Below are 20,463 nucleotides of genomic sequence, written 5' to 3'. Positions count from 1 at the left end.
CTTTCACGGCAAAGTCGTGGAAGCAGGCGAGTATATCCTTCGGTTTGTTTGCAACTCGGGGGCTCATAACGCGGTGTGCTCTGTCCACTTTGATATCGCCCTCTAAAAGCCCACTCACCAGGTTGTCCGAAGAGGCTAGTAAGATGGCGCAGATTTGCCGTACCACCTCCACACAGTTTTCAGCCGCGCTGGACTCCGGGACCCCTCGAAACCGGATATTATGGCGTCTTGAGCGGTTTTCCAGGTCTTCAAGCTTATCGTTAAGCCTCTCCAGCTCGGTTTGGGTTTGTGTTTGCTGTTCCCGAACACTTTTAATTGCGTCGCCGTCGGCATCCACGCGGGTCTCGAGCTCAAAGAGGCGGCGTCCCTGGTCGGCCATCTCCGATTTAAGTTCCTCAATCGAGGTCATTATGTCCTGGGTTTTACTAGTAAGTTCAGTTTTTAAGTCAGCAAACCATATTTTCATTTCCGATTTCGTCGGAAAGTCCCCTGCAACCACAGGGATTACATCTCCAGTGCTGACCGTCTCGGGGGAAGCAGCCTCCGGCTCCGCCATTTCTGCCGCACAGCTCGATATCCCTTCCTCCTCCAATTTCTGATAAGAGAATTTGCGGAAGTCAATCTGTTTTCGCCGAGTCGACATCAGAAGGAAACCGGGATGATAATCCTGTAGCGGCACACTTAATTTATATACTCGATGGTAAGATTAGACCGGGATTGTATTAGTTGGTGGCAGAGCTCTCAAGTCAAGCAGCCATTCCCTGGCGTGACGTCACTTCCTCCTCGAAAAATATGTTTTTATTCAATGCATAATTAAGCTCTGGAATTTGTTGCCAGAGGATGTGGTGAAAGCTATGAGTGTAGTTGCATTTAAAAAAGGTTTGGACAAGTTCCTGGAGGAAAAGCCCTTTAACCATTATTAAGGTAGAGTTACAGAAATCCACTGCTTGTTCTTGGGATAAGCAGCCTGGAATCTCCCTACCCTTGGGATCCTGCCAGGTACTTGTGACCTGGATTAGCCACTGTTGGAAACAGGATGCTGGGCTTGATGGACCTTTGGTCTGACCCAGTATGGCAAGCCTTATGTTCTTATGAGAGAGAAATAAAAGGAGAAGATTAAAAAAAACACATACAAAAGAGAAATTAGTTGTCTAAATATTCTAGTTCTGAAATATTTTCGTGGAAAGGGTGATGGAAGCATGGAATGCCCTCCCGAGGTGGGTGGTAGCAGCTTTAATATGGGCAGAGTTTAAGAGGACATGGAATAAGCACAGAGGATCCCCAGTTGCTGAAATCATGACCTAGCGACAGTTGTTTAAGCGTTTATAGCGCCATATTTGCATGATTCAACAGTGAGGGTTGGGAGTGCAAAACGTATGTCTAAGAGGTTAATAGAAATGTTAGAAATCCTAGCAGTGACACAGCAGACTGCAAGGCAAGTAATAACTGGAAGACCTAGCGCAAACACAGGCACTCGCATAACCCGCCCTGGTTTGTCTGGTAGGCAGGGGCCCTAGGAGGCTGGATATTGGGTCAATGGCTCCGCTAGGCTGGATATTTAGATAATTACAGAACCTTTGGTGGGTGCTGGAGGGAACTTAGTGGGAGATATTGCACTCTCTTCTTCCTAAGATGATAGAGTACAAAGGGGGGTTACCAAAAAAAGACTGTCCTGGATAAGGAGAAATCTACCTCCGGCTGACAGTGTGGGCAGTCAAGATGGGCGCTTTCTGCCAGTTTTTACCATCTCACTTTGCTCATCTGTAATTCTCCGAGGACAAGGAAGATGGCAGTGCTCGCACATGGGTGACATCACTGAATGGAGCCCCAGTCTGGAACTTTGAGCTCAAAGATTCCAGAACTTTCAAACGTGCCCTACTGAGCATGTGCAGCTGTAGTTATCACCCTGCCCCCTAGGTAGAGTCCCTCAGTCTTTTTCTTTTTTTCCCAAGGATTCAGCTTTGCTCTGTCCTCACAGTTTTTGTGAGTGATTTTTCTCTCGAGTTGTGGCTATTTTTCTTTTCCTTACCTTATGGTTGTTTTATATTTCCATTTCCTTGTTTTTTCTCTTCTTTCCACTGTCTGCCACTCACATGGTGGACCTTAGTCACTGTGCAGCCTGAAAGAGTCTAATACTATCCCTTATTAAATACTGCACCTACAGTTTGATATCTGTGTCCTCTCCTTCGGGCCGATTCAGTAAAGTCCACGGGAGACTCCCGGCGCGCGCACAGGCCACTCGCCTGTGTGCGCGATTTAGTATTTAAATGAGGCCCGGCGGTAGAAACAGGCAAAAGGAGGCGCTAGGGAGACTAGCGCGTCCCTAGTGCCTCCTTTTGGCCCGGAGAGCGGCTGTCAGCGGGTTTGACAGCAGAAGCTCAATTTTGCCAGTGTTGCTTCTCGAGCCCGGTGACAGCGGGCACCGGCAAAATTGAGCGTCCGGTTTTCGACCCGACAGCCGCGGGCCGACTTCAAAATTTTTTTTTTTTTTTTACTTTTTTAACCCTTCGGGACCTCCGACTTAATATCACCATGATATTAAGTCGGAGGGTGCACAGAAAAGCAGTTTTTACTGCTTTTCTGTGCACTTTCCCGGTGCCTGAAGAAATTAGCGCCTACCTTTGGGTCAGTGCTAATTTCTGAAAGCAAAATGTGCGGCTTGGCTGCACATTTTGTTTTCTGAATCGCGCGGGAATACCTAATAGGGCCATCAACATGCATTTGCATATTGAGGGCGCTATTAGGTTTGGCGGGTTGGACACGCGTTTTCGGCCCCTTACTGAATAAGGGGTAAGGGAAAACGCGCGTCCAATGGCGGGTTAACGGTTTGATGCCATTGATGTGATCCATTGTCAGTGAGTGAGAGAGCACTATGGGTCCTACGGGCACAGTCACCATGGTGGGCACCAGTGGACACAGATGCCACCTGTCACAACCAAGGAGCACCAGGGGCACCATCAGTCACTGTGGATTTCGCAGCTGCTGTTTCATGAGGGAAATGGCGGTGAGACAGTCCTGATGCAATTTCAAGGGCTGTGTCCAGCCTCTTGGAGCGTTAGGTATTGGGGGCACTATGAGGGTGATGCCGTAGAATGCCACCTACCCCCACGGCCTAATCAGAGCCCCAGTAGTACTGGGGCTCTGTCATTACACTGTTCCTATCCACTCCATTGGGAGTTAGTTTGACAGTGGACTGCAGCATGAGTGGTTAGGTACAGCAGGGCATCTACTCCAAATGCCTTGGTGCTGGCAGGTGACATTATCCTTGTCTGTGCAGTACACAGCCATGCCAGGGTTCTGCCATCAAGGTCAAGGTATCTGCCTCCTGTTCTGTAACTGGAGAGGAAGGCACCATCACACACTCTGTGATAGCTTTTTGGCAGTGCGCTGTCCCTGAATCTAATAGGTGGTGCTCGGTTCTTGCTCTGCCATGGTGTTCTACCCACAAGCATGGTGAGTGGGTTTGTAGGTGGTGCTGCCTTCTGTAGGATGGGATACCACTTTGGTACTAGTCAGCGTGCTTTTACAGAGGAGGGCACTATTCCAGTTGCTCTCTACTGTATGGGTGTGCGTGTGTTTCCCTCATGGCAAGCACGATAGGTTGTGCACCCTAGCTAAAGGATTGACCTAAGACTTCATCCCTGGTCGAAATCCTATAGGAGCGGATACCATGCGAGTAGTGTTGGGTCTTCTCCTTCCTCAGAAGAGGAATATGTCATTCAACCCCTCCCGTGTTAGTAATCCCCTATGTGGAGAAGCCCTTGGGGCTCCTTCCCTTTCTGGTTTATTACCAAACTGGAGCCTCAATTCTTTTGGATCTGTGCATCTCTTTGAGGGCCAGGACTGGGGGACAGCAGCAGAGGTCATTGCACCGTTTTTGCTGGGGTCCTTCCTTTGATTACCATGGTGGCCTACCTCATCAGCGATCAGTGACTAACAGCTCTCACCTGGAGAGTTAAAAGGTTTTTCGGGATTGTGAGACCTGATTTCCATTGCTTTCCTGTTCCCTGCAGGAAGGGGAGATATGACTGGGTTTCCAGAGTGACCCTTATAGGTCCCCCCCCCCTCTGGTTGCCTGGTTGTCCACTCCTTCAAGGTATGTCCCTCGTTCTCCGAAGGGATGTGACTGCTTCTGATTGGCAGTCGCTCTCGGTTCCTCATGGGATCCAAGAGCTGGTACGGTGGTTGTGCTCTCCTTAGGTCATCCTAAGGCTCAGAAGGTCTAGTTCGCGAGGGAACCATTCCAGATTCGGTCTCCTCATCGTACTAGGAGCTTCCTCTTCGGGGTAGCTCCCCATTGAAGATTAGGGGTTTTTCCCATCCAGGAGTCACCTTTGATACCTGCTGAGCTCAATGCTTGTTTTTCGAGGAGGACCACTATTGCCAGTCATTCTCACCTGCGGGCTCCTACTTCAGTGAGGAGCCCGCAGGTGAGGCATACTTACCAATTAGATGAGTCCATCTAATTGGTAAGTATGCCTTTCAGCCTATCGCCATATCCATGGCTGAGGGAGTTGGGGGACGAGGGATTTCTCACAAGATGTGCTGCTCTTTGGTTGCAGTGGCTTGCAAGCGTTATGTCTCTATTTTAGGGATAACCCTGTCTGCGGACAGGGGAGTCGTGCTTCATGCATCAGTTGTTCCATTTACTGGACTGCGTGCTTCCTTGGAGGAAGTATATGTAATCATGGCTGAGGTATTAATACTTAGCCAGGTTCGTGGGCAGTCTGTCCGAGATCATACTGACCTTGCCCTGATACCTTTAGAGTTTCCAGGCCGGTAAAGAAATCCTGTTTGACAGGGGTTTGCACATGTGGCGCCCCGACTTCCTGTCTCATGGGTTTCTTTCCTGGGGGATTTGCCCTCAGTTTCAGCTGTTTCAAGCAGGCTGAGGACTCTTGTCTTGGTGGGAACTCCCTACTGGAATTGGCATGAGTTATTCGCTTGGGGTTGAGATATTCAGTCTAGTGACTTGTTCTTAGCCTTGCAGTCCAGCGGTCTGCTTCCTGGTGTTCTCCGTTCCTTCTATTTGGAATGTCGAGGGGAGGGAAAGAAAAGCTAGGGCATTAGTGGTATATCTTGGTGTATGCCTGAATGGACCACTTTTCCCCTATATTTTCGCCAAGTTCTGGCCATTACTGCCTTTAGCTTTTCTCACTTCACTAAGTTGTTCAAAGTGCCTTCCTGCTTACCTGAACTATCCTGTAGTCAGGGTGGATAGCCCTGCTCTTGACAGGATACAGTGTGGGTGAGCTTCAGGCCTAAGTTATCTCCCTGCTCGGGGGTTTGGGCTAACTATCCCATTCAGGAATTGCCTTTCATCCCCTGAAACTCTTGATGCTGTCCTGCATGGTCAGGTACGTCTGGTACTTTGGCACGTAGGGGCTGTCACAGACCTTGCCATTGTTGCTGATTATTCTTCCAAGCGTTACTTGGGTTTTTCTGCTCATTGTGTCTATCAGCCAAACCTAGGCGCACTTATGCAGATGCAGTCTGTCCTTCAGATGCCAGTGGACCGCCGTTTCTTTCTGGGGAGCTCTCAGGCCCCAGTTGGGTTTTTGGTTGTCTTGTAACACAGAAGGAAACTATGTGGTCTTCGGCCAAGAATCCTTCTCTCGTTTACATCTCTAGATATTTTCCAGTATCCAGGAGGTTCTAGACCTACTGCTGTTGTCGGGGTTTACTGATCCGAAACCCTGCTTGTAATGTTTTTCGTGATGTGGAGAATGTTTCTTGCTGGCACTCACATCTCATCACTCCCTCTGCTATGCACTGGGGTTTTGTGTCTGACTGTTCTATGGTTTTCCTTTTGTAGAACCCAACTCTTTTCCCACATAGACCCCTTTGTGGGTCGGCTGCCTCACAGGTAAAAAGGAGAGTGGTAGTGCTTTCAGCACTGTGCGGTTTCCTGCTTTGTCCTGCTCGGATAGCCTATAGCTTGGTATTCACCAATGTGTGAGGACTACCATCCTGCTTGTCCTGAGAGAAAGCAGAGTTGCTTACTTGTAACAGGTGTTCTCTGAGGACAGCAGGCTGGTAGTCCTCATGAAACCCACCCACCTCGCCTGGCAGTTGGTTTCTCCATGTATTGTTATGACTGAGAGGCTCTGCCTAGGGGGCATGGTGATAACTACTGCTGCACATGCTCAGTACAGCATGTTTGAAAGTTCTAGACTCTTTGAGATCAAAGTTCCGGACCGGGGCTCCATATGATGTCACCCATGTGACCTGCTGTCCTCGGAGAACACAGTTACAGGTAAGCAACTCTGCTGTACTTCTTCTGCTTTTGAGGTGTTGCAAGAGACTCTCCTTAGCGTTGTAAACTGTGTTTTCTCTGCACTTCAGGGTGACAGCAGTATTCGTTATTTTGAGATAACCGATGAATCTCCGTACGTCCACTACCTTAACACATTCAGCAGCAAAGAGCCACAGAGGGGGATGGGATTCATGCCAAAGAGGGGGCTCGACGTGAACAAATGTGAGATTTCCAGGTAAGACACAGTAAGAGGAGGCCTTGACTCCTTCTGCATGGCAAAGGCTTGTTGACTGGGGAAGAGAGTGGTAGTGTGTGAGGTATAAGTTCAGGGTCTGAGAGAGAGGACAGAAATCTGTCTCTCTGTATCCCAACCAGAAACGTGGAATCATCACAAAGTGTCTAGTTTTGAGCTTCCTTCAACAGTGGCATTGGATGGGGGTGGAGGTGTCCAAAGCACCCGGGCTGTAGGGGGCGCATGAGTTCTTATTTTGTATTTTTTTTTCAGCCGTGTACGCAGGTAGAAGGGCGAGAAGAGGGGGCTAATTGAAATATCTGCTGTTTCTGCAATCTTAAGCATTTCTACAAGGAAGATGGTGGTGGAAGGGCGTGGAGGCAGGCAGGTCATACAAATGCACTGGCCCCCTGGCTCGGGAGACCCTCGCTACACCACTGTCCCCCAGTCAGGGCTGTTAAACCAGAGAGCAGGGAAATTAGGGCCTTCCTCAAACCCTGGAACAGTCTTCCTAGGTTGCTAAATGATTTCCTAACCTTTAGAAAGGCAGTGAACACAATTGTGTTGGAGGTTGCACTTAAAGGAGCGATGACTTGTGAGCCATGTGCATGTTCCACCTTTGGTGGGGGCACCTTTAGTTTCTTACAGGTCAGTTTTAAAAGCGTTGCTCACGCAGGAATGGCCACATACGTGCGCTTGTGGGCCGCGTGCGAGCCACGCAGATTTTAAAAAGTCATTAAATTCACGCGTATGTACTCGTCCATGTATGAGGGGAAAGGGGCGGGGCATGGGCGTTCTGCCGCGGGTCCAAGACTTATGCATGTAACTCCGAATTGTGAAAACGGAACCCACAGCTCGCGTACACGAGATGTCTGCATAACTCTCCTGCTGCTCCTGAGGAGGAGCGGGTCTGTAGAGCTCAGGTTTTAGGGCTTTTAGGACAGGGTGAGGGGTCCGGGTCAACTGGACGGCGTGCAGGATGAAGAACCAGAGGCTTCTGAGAGACTGGACAAATTGGTGGACTAATTAGAAAAGTGCCTCGCGCGAGCATGTTTTCAGATTCACTTACATAAGTGCGTAAAAGCCAATGAGATCCTATGGAGGACACCCGCGTGCGCTAGCTGTGCTCTAGTAGCCTCTTAAAATTAGGAGCGTACTACTGCACAATTGCTGTATTTTAAAACATAAGTGTGTAAGTGCGCGCACAATAAAAAGTTCTAGCGTATTCTCCCATGCGCGCTCGTTTTAAAATCGACCTCATATGTTTTCTCTTTTTTTTTTGCCCTAATTTTGCATTTTCTTTTTGTGGATGGAAAGCAGTGGGCTGAATTGAAGGGATATTGTAGTGTGGGGAGGGACAGATGGGATTTTACTTGTGTTTCTAGTGTTTAAACTGTTGTGTGGTGGATTCCCGGTGGTTTTATATGTGGATTTAGAGGAGGGTGGTGGTCGCGTCGTGTTTTGAGTCTGAGGTAAACACTTATTAGCCCATAACTTGCTTCGAGCACCGGTACAATGGAGAAAATGAGAGAGAAAGTCCAATGACTAAGATTAGGGAAGGGGTGAATGGAGGAGTTACAGAATTAGGAGGCTAATAATTGTGATCTTCTTTTGGAACGATGGAATATAAAACACCTAAATAAATAATAAAGGAGGAGATGTTTAAAAAGCACTGGGTGCCTGCTATCTCCGTGCCTGAGTTGATTTCCCAGCCAGGACTCTGCTTCCCGGTCCGGGGATGCTGCAGAGGGAGCGTTCACCATCCCTGGGGGGGGGGGGAATCCCAGTCATCACCAACAGCGAGACCTAAAAGCCAGACTGGGGCAGGGGGTCCAGGTTAGTGGGTTTTGGCAGAAGTCGCAGTCTGTGGCCCCGGCTGGGGACGGTCGTCACTGTGGTAAAATGGAGCGAAGATGGCACCGTAGCTCCCAAAAGGAGGCTATTTCCAGTGAAGCTGGAACGGTCAGAAAATGCCTCGTCAAAAAAAATAAAAAGGACTACGTTAAGATGTTTAAACTGGAGCCTTAGACGTGACAGAGCATGAAAGACCCAAGCTGAGACATGACGCCCGTCTCACATCACAGACCATCTGGCCCATCATTCCCGTCCTTTGCTAATTTCATTTGAGAACTTCTGCTAAATTGAATTGTTTTTCACAGGTTTTACAAACTGCACGAGAGGAAGTGTGAACCCATTATCATGACTGTTCCAAGAAAGGTGAGTCATAGAGGAGCAGTCCCTGCCAAGCCAGAGAGATGGCCTCTCACTCTCTCAGTTGTGGGAGTTTTCTAAAGGTGTTTGGTGGGAGGGTGAGGTAGGATCACAAACTTTGACTTGGAAAAGGGACAACTATCTTGGGTTTGGTTTTTTTTTGCTGTAAGTCGGGAGCATCTTTCTGTGACTGGATGCTAATTACAAACAAGCTAGCAGAGCCCCAGCAGTTTAGAACGGATGCTGATCCGCGGCATCTTGTGGGTCGCCACGATGACCACAGAGGTTCCATGCAAATCAATAGAGGCAAAGCAGGTCACCGGAGCAGCGCACTGTATCGACGGGTAAATTGGGCTTGGCTGGTCCTCCACTTTGAAAACTGCGCTCGTTAGCAGCAGGAGCAGTGTCAGCGGCACATCCATGCCCTCCCTCCCGGCACAGCCTCCTTCGGCTTGTTCTGTCAACGGGCACAAAACACATGCTCTCTGCAGCTGAGATACCCTGGTCTACCTGCAGACTATTAGCCTCCAGCCCGCTAGGTAACCTTGTCTGCCTGGATGCTATAAATCAGACAACTGGGCACTTCTGGTAAGAAAGTGACTCAAAGATTTGGGGATATAAGTGGTTTTGTCCTTTTTTTGGCCTCTGTTTTTATGTGGCATGCTCTCGTCTTGAATTCCTTTTCTGCTTTCTCCGCTGTGCGCTTTGACCTTCGCCCTGGCTCTGGCCTATGCTTACCCTTTTTCTGAAACACACCTGAGCTGTGCATGTCTCGGCTTCCGCTGTTCCTGACACAGCCTCTGCCCTGTCTTCCAGTCTGACCTTTTCCAAGACGACCTCTACCCAGACACTGCCGGTCCGGAGGCGGCTCTGGAAGCTGAGGAGTGGTTCGCAGGGAAGAACGCCGACCCAATTCTGATTTCCTTGAAGCACGGCTACCTTCCTGGCAAAAACCGGGACTTGAAGGTGGTGAAGAAGAACATCCTGGGCAGCCAGCCAGCAGCAAATAGGAAAAACGATCTCACCAGTGTCCCAAAGAAAGCAGTTGATGCCTCGAACACTGTGAGTACGATTCTGGCAGGAGGGGAAGCACCTGCAGGGGAGGTTTTGCGTCTCAGTTTTCAGTGCAGAGGTCCAAACTGAACCTGGAGAAAACCAGATTTGGTGCAGGATGTGCTAGGTTAGGTTTTATTACACCAGCATAAAAATTATCCAGTGATTGATGTGGCACTGGAGCTTTTGGGTTCACATTTGTCACATCTGAAGACGAGACCTTATGTGATCTTGGAAGCTCCCTCAGCATCGGTTTTAGATAATTCTTACATTGGTCCAATAAAAGGTACTACAGTCTGCAAAGAAGAAATATTCTTTACACATTTTTATCTTAAATAAAAAAAACAAACCTATATCCACGTGGCAGTCTATGTACCTGAGACCACCTCTGGGCCCGCACAGTGACAATGCTGAGCATCTCTGCTTCAAGACCTGGATCAGGTCTTCCGCACTCAGGGGCCAATGCAATATGCCGAGCGCACTCTTAACGAGCAGTTAGAATCGGGTAAAAAAGGCGCTAATCAATCCCCTAATGCAATAAGGGGATTAGCGCCTATTTAACGCACGTCTAATGCGGAGTGAATGAGAGAGCGCTCATCACGTGCAAATGCTTGTGAAGGAGCCTATCACTCGTTCACGCCCAATGCAGAAAGATAAATGTGCGTCTGACGCACATTTACCGCTCAGATATTAACGCCTGCCTGCTTTTCTGTACTTCTTTTTTAAAGTAAAAAAAAAAGATAATAACTCAGCAGACCGCAGAGTTATGAAGAACGACGCCGGTAAACTCTGGGTCAGTTTTCATAACCGGCCATCTGCCAGTAACGAAAGTGGCCACCGATAAACTCGGGGGGGGGGGCCGTTTTCATTACTGGCAGACAGGCAGCCGCGGCGGGGCGTGCTAGGAAGGAGGCGCTAAGGTCGCGACCCTAGCGCGACACCCTAATTTAAATATTGCATGGCGCCCCCCCCTTTGGGGGCACCATGTGCGCATTAAGAGAGCGGGCGCTGACTGTTCAGCGCCCGCTTTCTACCACCTTTATTGCATCAGCTCCTCGGGCAGCTGTGGATCCTGCAAAGGAAGCATTCAGAGGGAGGGGGGAGGGGGAAGGAAGGTGGGAGTCATCATCAATAAAGGATCTACTAAAATAAAAGGGAGGAGGGGGAGAAGTCTCAGGTGGTTACAAACGGAGGCTCCTGGGGTTAGAATCCCAGTGCTGGAGCCAACTGACAGCTCGATCCAGTAAAGTTCAGTTGAAGATTTCTCGTCTGTAACGAGCTCGCTGCGCACAATTCGGACGCGTAAGGCAAACCAGCGATACAGTCTCCAATTTTGCGCATCCGTAGTGCTTCTTAAAACAGACGCGTAACCCTTCCCGCACCCGGCATGTAAATGAACGAATTAGCTGTATAATGAAGGAATTAGCTATTCCCCTCCGATACCGTAACGCGCGCTCAGGTTCTCTCATTAGTAACGCACTGTTTTGCCACGGCCGTAACGTGTTAGTTTACCGCCTCCCCCTAGTAGGAGTTAGGACTGTGAGTCTAGTAATAAATCCATCGACACCGCTTAAGATACTCAAAAACAATAAAACACAATAAAAAAAAAAAGCGATACAGAGATGATCGAGAAATGTAATGATGTGGGACACATAAACCTGTCAGAAGAAAAAATAAAAATTTTTAAATACCTGTCGGAGGGCCGCGTGGGTCCAGGCGGCCGACGTGGGTCCAGGCGGCGGGAGCCGGGTGGTCGCGTGTTAAATCTAGGCCGCGGGCGGGTGGGCGCCTGTTCCGGGCGGCGGCGGCAGCGGCGGCGGGGGGACACGCGTTAGTTCGAGACGGCTGGCGGGCGGTCGCGTGTTAAATCTAGGCCGGGTCCGCACAGGCGCGCATTCACTGCCGGTGGGGGCTGCCTCTCCCGGCAGCCCCCACCGGCAGTGAATGAATGAATGCGCGCCTGTGCGACCCCTGCGATTGGGCGCTCAAGGCGTGACGTCACGGCATGTGACTGCCTTGAGCGCCGAATCGCAGGGGTCGCACAGGCGCGCATTCATTCACTGCCGGTGGGGGCTGCCGGGAGAGGCAGCCCCCACCGGCAGTGAATGAATTCATTCATCCAGGCGGAGGAGCCGGCTGCTTTCGCCACCGGCTCCTCCGCCTGGATGAATGAATTCATTCACTGCCGGGAGAGGCAGCCCCCACCGGCAGTGAATGCGCGCCTGTGCGGACCCGGCCTAGATTTAACACGCGACCACCCGCCGGCCGTCTCGAACTAACGCGTGTCCCCCCCGCCGCCGCTGCCGCCGCCCGGAACAGACACCCACTCGCCCGCGGCCTAGATTTAACACGCGACCACCCGGCTCCCGCCGCCGCCGGCCGCCTGGACCCACGCGGCCGTCTGAAACTAACGCGCGTCCACCCCCCGCCGCCCGGAACAGGCGCCCACCCGCCCGCGGCCTAGATTTAACACGCGACCACCGGCCCCCCGGATCCCGCCGGCCGCCTGGACCCACGCGGCCCTCCGACAGGTATTTAAAAATTTTGATTTTTACACTTCCTGGTACCTGTCATTTCAAATGTCATTTGAAATGACAGGTACCAGCGCACCCTGGTTACTGTATAGGCGCTGTATTAAGCGCCTATACAGTAAAATGGGTTACGCGGCCATAACCCTTCCCTACCGCTTTAAAGCCGCGGCATGCATTTGCATGCGATTAGAGGAGAGTATCGGGGAGTTAGTGAAGAGAACTGTGCGTGCGGGGAGGAAGGGTGCGCCTGACACTACCGCACTGTTTCTACCGCGGCCTTACTGGATCGACCTGTATGCTAGAAGAAAAACCCAAAGTAAAGTAATCCTCCTCATCTTTCCTAGAAAAGTCAGCAGCGCACCAGTTCTCCCGCTTTGCCCCAGGTCACGACCCTTTTTTAATCTCTTGGCCCCAGGCTGCTCTCTGAGTGCATAATGCAACGTCACCTGTGTTCCCCCACATCAGCCTTGGTGTTTCTTACACAGTAATCAATGATTTCTCTGAATGTTATTCTACTTTCTGCACACTAGGAAAAATGTAAATTACTTGAAGGAGATCATAGTAAAGCTAGACAAGGAATCCTTGATCCAGATTACAAACATGAATCCATTGCTAGAACTGCTCAATCGTTTTTTAATGCTGTATATTACTTTGTTCTATGTATATTGTGATTGTATTTTCTATAATTTATAAAGAAACATTTAGCAATTAGCATGTTTGCAACAGTTAGCTGCATTCTGTCAGCCCAGCTGAGATCTTTCTTTCAGGGTGCTTCAAGCAGCTGGGAAATTTGTTTTCTTTCCTCTCATTTCACAACCATGTATTACAACATCCTCTCATCCAGATATTTCACTGGGGCTAATCTTAAAATAATAATTGCTCATGATCCGTGTATGGCTCTGTTCTAAAATGCAGCCAGTAGCTATTAATGACCTCAAATGCTCTTAGTGTGATGTGCTTTCTACACCTGTTTTTAAGCTTAACTTTGGTTTTTTGGACATTTTTCTTGCAGCAAAATGAAGCAAAATTGGACGAGATTGTAAGAGAGATTAAATCTATAAAAGACACAATTAGCACGCAGAACGAGCGCATTTCCAAGCTAGAAGAACAGATGGCGAAGATTGTGGGCTGAGGGCCAGAAGCCCTGAAATAGTGCACTGGCTGCTGGTGACAGGCCCCGCATGGCATAAGGCACTAGCATCCAACACAGGAAAAAAATCCCACTGCAGGCACCTGTTGAGCAGGAATATAAAATATTTTAATTTGAACTTTTTAATTGTTCCCAAATCACACTGTAATTTAAGTATTTTTGTCGGTCTTCAGCACTCCCATAATTTTCCCTTTAAGGATAAAGGGAAAAGGTGGCAGAGGGCATGCTGAAGGACACCAACCATTTTAAATTTAAACTCTTGTTTATGGGTAATCCATGCTGTCATACAGAAAATCATCCTGTAATGTCAAGGGGGTGGATCAGTTCTGTAAACCAACCCACCAGACACACAGGTCAAGTCGACGTGACACAGTGCCTAATTCAAAAAAGGACTTTTCTCCTCTTCTATGCCTATGGCGAAAAAACCTTTCTTGAATAAAGCCCATAGTATCGAAAACTGGGGCCCATCCACGAACTGATCCACTGTAGCAAATTCATGGGTTTGTCAGTAAACCAAGAAGCATCAAGTGTATTATTGTGCAAAATGACCTTCTGTGTTGGTCAGGCAGATGAAACATGGGCAGAAATTAAGTATCCACTAGAACTGCTGTTGACACAGTGTTGTGGTCTGACGGCTTGTTGGTAACGGAACAATTTTTTTATACTCAAGAGCACAAATAAAATGTTAATACGGTGCACTCAAGCACTGCAGGGCCAGGTGTCCATCGTGTACCCATGTTCTATCTGTGAACGTTGCTGCCCCTCGGGACAGGCCCATAGGTTGCGTTTTGGGAACGACTGTCATGTTGGATACAGATGAGAGCGAAGGGCCGCTCTGCGCCCCCCCCCCCCCCATGATAACCCAAATGTACCGGCAGAAGCCACAAATGCACAGAGACAGATTGGTAAATGTACATTTCACATGCCTGCCAGGATTTGCTTACCTTTAAAAGCGCTAGACTTGAGTCCAGATTTTTAATTGAAAGTTTTCTGCTCTGTTAATAAGTGTTATGTAGCAATGTTTGATGCTGAATCAATAATCAGTGCTCCATTGTTCTGATCATCAGTATTCTCCCCAAACTTTTATAAAGTGGGACCAATGTCATGTTTGTTCTTTAGGAATTTTTTTTATTTTTTTTTTGAAGTTGTCAAAAGGAAAACTAGCTTTTTTTTTTTTTTTTAACCAATTACATTTCCTACTTTCCAGCTTCATTTTCTGCAGAACAGTGGAAAGGCGTTTCTTTCATGAGACTGAAAAAATAATTGGTAGGGATATCCCCCCCACAGGAGATTCACAAGGCCCTGCCATAATCCACTTTGCATAACCCGTGTGGCCCCTTCCCCCCCTCCCATCCTCCATATATGCACAGACTATATTGCACATTTCGGTCATCATGTGGTTGCATTGTCATCATTTAGTGGCTGCCTACTTGTGTGTTTTTCACTGTATTGTTTCTTCAGGGGTAAATGTTATATTCTATGCCACAGAATGTTTACAGTCAGTTTAGCTATAATATAAAATTGCCAAGGGGTAAGATTGCCAGTGTGATACATCGTAAAGCATCCGTGTCCATGGGGCCAGTAGTTTTCCATCCCTTTTAATAGCGTGTCTGTATGCAAATGTTCGTACTTAGGGCAAGCATTGCGGCAAGGAGCTGTAGCTATGACTGATGGCCCTCTCTTCTCCTTGAAGCCATGGGTTTTGCTTTTACAGCTCCTGTGTGGCTGTGAGAAAGGTAAGGTCTGATGTGTTGCTTATATGCAATATCTGTTCGCTGATGCAGAAGGGAAAGGTACCTGTGAAAAAATGTACTTTCCACTTGAAAAGAAAAGAGTAGAATTTCCTGCGAACTCTGTTCTTCCTCTATATAAAATAAATCCACATGCCATAGGGTTTGAAAGTCTCACTCGTGCGTCAGTAATTCACTTTGCTATTGATTACATAAAATTGAATATAAATTTGTGGTGTTATAATAAACCTCTGCCTTATGTTCCAGTGTATCTAAATGCATGTTACTCTTGTTGTCAGCTTTCCCTCCTCTGCTCTCCTTGACTTTCACAGGTACCTGTCTGCTTTTTCTGCCAGTTGTACATTTTATGGGAGAAAACTTACTTTCCACGCCTTCATCGATACAATATAAGTGTTAAACAGACCTCCTAGAAAAGTAGGTTGCCATTGCACTGGCTCCACTATAGTCACCTGCTGGTCTTGTGACCTCTGACTCCCCCATGCTGCTAGTCTTCCTGGAAGGTTGGCAGGGAGGTGACCATTTGTTTTGCCCCATCTTTACATTTTCAGCATTGGAAAGCGAGCAGATGAGGGAAGAGCGGTGACTCCCTACCTTAGGCAGAAGGCCATGTTTTATTAGCAGTGTAGCTGATAACCGGTGGGATGTGTGTTTATCCTGCTAGTTCCTATCTTAGGGGAAGTAGTGAAGATGAGTCATAGCTGACTGACAGCTATGGTGCGGCTCCTGGTTGCACAACAACAAGCTCTTCTAAATTATAAGAGCAGATGTAGCATTTCAAAATCTTGCCAATACAGCTTTGTGGCCAATTAAAAAGTATTAGGATTGTACGATATGTATGTAGTCCATGTTACACATATGCGCTACTTGTCATTTGGATATTGCACTAAGCCAACACCAAGGCCACACTGGCCATATCAATGAAAATATAAAGGCGTGGAGGAGATGGCTAGTGCATGGTGTGCAGACTCATGAGGGATATGGTAAAAACCCGACTGGCTGTAGGACCAATTTGAGCACCCCTGGCCTAGTGGTTAGAGCAGCGAGCTGAGCATCAGGGAAGCCAGGGTTCAAATCCCACTGCCACATCTTGTGACCTGGGGCAAGTCACGTCACGCTCCATTGCCTCAGGTACAAACTTAGGGGGTCATTTATCAAATCGCAGTAGGGCCCTAATGCCCGTGAAAACGCCATAACGCATGTGATAAATAACGCATCCTACGCAAATGTGAAAAATGTAGTCAAATAGAAGGAGACTGGGCGGAGTAAATGAAAATGAGGGGTGCTTAATGTTGCGTGCGCTGATGTAACGCGTGCTGTTGTGGGATTTAATGCTGGAAATAACCTCACCTTTTTCCCAGCGTTGTACCTGCAATAGCTGTGCGTTACAACCAAAAAGGGATTGAGGGGGAGGGGAGGAGAAGGAGAGAGAGAACGCTCACCTCTGGGGAGGCAAATGTGTTAAGTCAACTTTTTATTCCACTGTAAGAGGGGGCATTCTGAACTCGGGCTGAGGTTTTGGGGGGCAGTTTTACATGCACAGTCAGGTACGGACAGCACTGTAGGCATCCGTGAAGATCTGATGGGATTGGGAGTGAGGAAAGGTACACAAAGATGAGATTTGTACATTGTACTCGCCAAATCTTCACGGATGCCTACGGTGCTGTCCGTACCTGACTGTGCATGTAAAACTGCCCCCCAAAACCTAGCCCACCACCAAAACCTCACCCCTCTTACGGTAGTACAAATAGTTTACTTATAGGAGAGCCTTATAAAGTCTCTCTCTCTCTCTGCAGGAAAATTATAGCAAACTGATAAATGGGGACAGAGAAAATAAATCCTGTACCTGAATGTAACTCAGCTTGCACTACAATGGTAAAGGCTATGGTATTTAAATGTCACCATCATATTTCCCCTGTTCGTCTTTTCCTCCAAGGTATACATGTTTAGATCTTTAAATCTATCCCCATATGCTTTAGAACGAAGACCACTGACCATTTTAGTAGCCTCCCTCTGGGCCGACTCCATCCTGTTTAGATCCTTCTGAAGGTGCAGCCTCCAGAACTGTACACAGTATTGCAATTGAGGTCTCACCAGGGACCTATCACCTCCCTATTTCTGCTGACCATTCCTCTCCCTATGCACCCAAGCATCTTTCTGGCTTTTGCTGTCATGTAATCCATATATTTGACCACCTTGAAATCATCAGTTACGATCTGCTCCCTTGGCTTTTAGCAATCCAAGTGCATAACTCTGCATTTTGTTAGCATGAAATCTTTGCTGCCAGACTCTAGGCCACTCCTCAAGCCACATCTCACCCTACCAAAACATCCGCTCTGGCAAAAACCTCCCTTTTTCACCTTTCTCAAAATTAAAGTTAACATGAAGAAACCCCACTCCATATGCAAAAGGTTAACTCTGCAATAATCATCTCTGTCTTCATTCATTGCTGCTGACCTTTCCCACCCTTGCAGCTTTGTAGTGTTCTGCCCACCTATAAACAAATCAGTCTGCAGCGCAGTGAGTAGGACAACGCTGAGAAGAAATGGACTCTTCCTGCTCACCAGCTTCATCTTGCCCCTCGGTTGCTGATGCAGGATAGGATGAGACTGTGGGGGAGCTGATGCAGAGCTCCCCAGCCATTTTTTTTGCAGTTTCAAGTGAAATCATTCTTCAGAGCATTTATATTTTTTTAAGTGGGACTACTTAAAAACTGACATGGTAACTCTGCTGCCTAAAGACCTTGGGGGTAAATATTCAGCCACTAAGCAGCTAGTTATCGGGCCGATACAGTAAGGAGCGGTAGGAAGAGCTGCGTTAGTGCCAGGCGCACCCGCGTTTGCCGCACGCACAGTCCGGCTCACCTACCGCTCGATACTGTATGTAAATAGCTTGCAAATGCAAGCCGCGTCCAAGAAGAGTCTGTGACGCATTCACGCCCGTCCATGTGCTTTCATTGGCTTGAGCGCCCACATTGACGGGCGCTCAAGCCAATGAAAGGACACTTCGCTTCACTTCGCTCGCGCCATGACTGGAGAGGGCACAGAACAGTGGGCTCTTACCTGACTTCACAATCTTCAGATGAGGGCTGAGCCAGGAGAACTGGGACCTGCGCGGGGGGGGACCGCTGCAAGCTGCTTTCGCCGCCGGCTGCCCCCTCCGGAGGACGGCAGAGAAGGGAAGGGGCTGAAAGCAACAAAAAGTAAGTTGGTAACATGTCAAGTCGCTTCGGGAGGAGGGGATTTTAGGTTTTTAGGTTTCCTTTTGGGGGAAAGTTTGCCGTCTACCCTTACCCCTGCCTCTAACGCAGGGGTAGGGGTAGGCGGTAAATTAGCAGGTTAAACGCGTGGCAAAACAGCAGGGTAAAAAAGCGATAGTCGGGGCGCGCGTTACTGTATGGGAGGGAATAGCTAATTCGATCGTTTACATCTAATATACATGCCGCGGGCGGAAGGGGTTACCCGGTGATTTAAAGAGACAGTAAGAATCGGTTAAAGGGGATAGTGTATCGCGGGTTGGACTAACGCGGCTGAATAGTGAGTAGAAAGCGGGTTAGGAGCAGGGTAACCGCGGCCGCACTTTACTGTATTGACCTGTATGTTAGCCAGATACCCGTATCTGGCTAAGTTACAGTTAGCCGGCTGTGTGCTAGACTGCTGACTTTACACCTGCCCTATGGCACATCTAGAGTAACCCGGAATGCCTACTTCCCACCCCAGGAATGCCCCCAGATAATTCGTTATCTGGCTGGAATTTAGCCAGGGAGGCATTTTAAAAATGCGGCTAAGCCGTTTAGACGGATAACTTTCCCATTATTCGTCTAAATGGCTTTTGAGTATGCACCCCTTATCTAGTAAGGTGTAAATAATCCATCTACATGTGGTGTTATAAACCCTGTAGGCAGTTTTTACCCACTGGGTTTATACTAATAGTCAAAGCAGTAGTTTTGCGGGGTTTTTTTGTTTCTGGACAAATTACCTGTAGAACTTTGCGCATGCCTTTGTTGCAGGTTATTTTTGCTTCAGAAACAACATGCATTGGTTTGATTATACAAAAAGTGCACCCTTTGTTTCCTCTCCTGCCAAACTCCACCCTCAGGAAAGCCTCAAATCAACCACGGTAAGAGTCCACGTGTTGTAAGACAGCATGCAGCTGTCTGGCCACATTGAGGGTGGGCAATAATTAAAGAGCTCATTGCTTTATTACCCTATAAGATCCCCCCCCTCCCCCCATTCTGCATCTGTATCAAGCCATAATGCATTAAAATGAGTTCTTGGCACGCACTGCTGTTTTGACTAATTTAATAAAGATAAATTATGTGTATATGCTTCTATTCCCATGAAATACCTGAAAATCCCATTCAAGCTTTGACACTCGAATCTTGTCTTGAAAATGGTGGATTTGCCATTCTTAGCTTAGAAGGGAAACTGTTGGGTCTACAAGTTTCTGCCGAGTTTCAAAACGCTTCCATTTTCTTACACAAATATTAAAGTCTATCAATGAGTTCTTCAGTGTGAAAAGGGTTACAAGCAGGCAGGATGGTCCAGGATCCTAAGAAAAAAAAAGGGGGAAGCATTAGAACAGTGACGTCAAGTGTTGTGTAGGTGAAGGTGGGTGCAGAGCATGAATCGAGGGACAGATGTTGTACTCCAAGAGGGATTGTTTTGAAACTCGTTTAGCCAGGTAAATAGTGATTTACCCAGGTAAGCTGGTTCTCTGGAAATTGCTGTTGCTTATATCTAAAAGTACTTTTAGCTGGATTAAGAGGGAGGCATATTTTGGGCAGGATCCGAGAATAACGTATGCAGATTTGATGCCTGTTAATTTCTATAGCAATTTTATCTGCACGAAAAAGGGGTGCAAAAGTCTGTGGCAAATTTTTAATGGTTCCCTTTTAAAAATTAGGTACAGGGCTTGAACTTTGCCTCAAGGAGGACACTTTGAAAATTGCCCTGACTCCTCACTGCAGTGTACAGCTTTAGCAGGAGGTGACCTGTCCTATAACCTGAGACTTATCTTTGTTTAACAGCCAAAAGCACAGGAAATGTTGCTGCGGGAAGGATACCAGATATCTTTGGGATTTTAGGACTCTAGACCGGTTTTAGGAATCGTAATATGTTTTGTGTACCGAACTAAATGAGGAATGAGATGTTCTTGCACGTTACTGTGACGTCCATGTTTTTCGAGGAAATTTCCAAATTACTTTATAGTTTTAGAAAATGTGTAAACTTGATGGCTTGCCCAGAAAAAAAATAAAATGAAATGGATTTTTTTGATTAAAA

The 20,463-nt window shown here is 47.8% G+C and overlaps 1 protein-coding gene across 3 annotated transcripts in view; it reads left to right on the top strand.

The window, feature by feature from the left end:
* The window catches only part of CORO1C (coronin 1C), a 153,846-nt gene extending 138,412 nt beyond the window's left edge, over positions 1-15,434 (top strand). For all 3 annotated transcript variants that reach the window (XM_029619428.1, XM_029619429.1, XM_029619430.1), the window contains 4 exons: positions 6,346-6,491; positions 8,648-8,705; positions 9,516-9,761; positions 13,296-15,434. In XM_029619428.1, the coding sequence (XP_029475288.1) occupies positions 6,346-6,491; positions 8,648-8,705; positions 9,516-9,761; positions 13,296-13,415 (570 nt within the window). In that variant the 3' untranslated portion in view covers positions 13,416-15,434. The remainder of the gene's footprint in view (positions 1-6,345; positions 6,492-8,647; positions 8,706-9,515; positions 9,762-13,295) is intronic.
* Positions 15,435-20,463: the final 5,029 nt, after the last annotated feature.

Source organism: Rhinatrema bivittatum, chromosome 11 (genome assembly GCF_901001135.1).
Source record: "Rhinatrema bivittatum chromosome 11, aRhiBiv1.1, whole genome shotgun sequence".
Classification (NCBI taxonomy): Eukaryota; Metazoa; Chordata; class Amphibia; order Gymnophiona; family Rhinatrematidae; genus Rhinatrema; species Rhinatrema bivittatum.
Note: the sequence above shows the minus strand (reverse complement) of the source record. Positions and strands in the feature narration are given on the sequence as shown.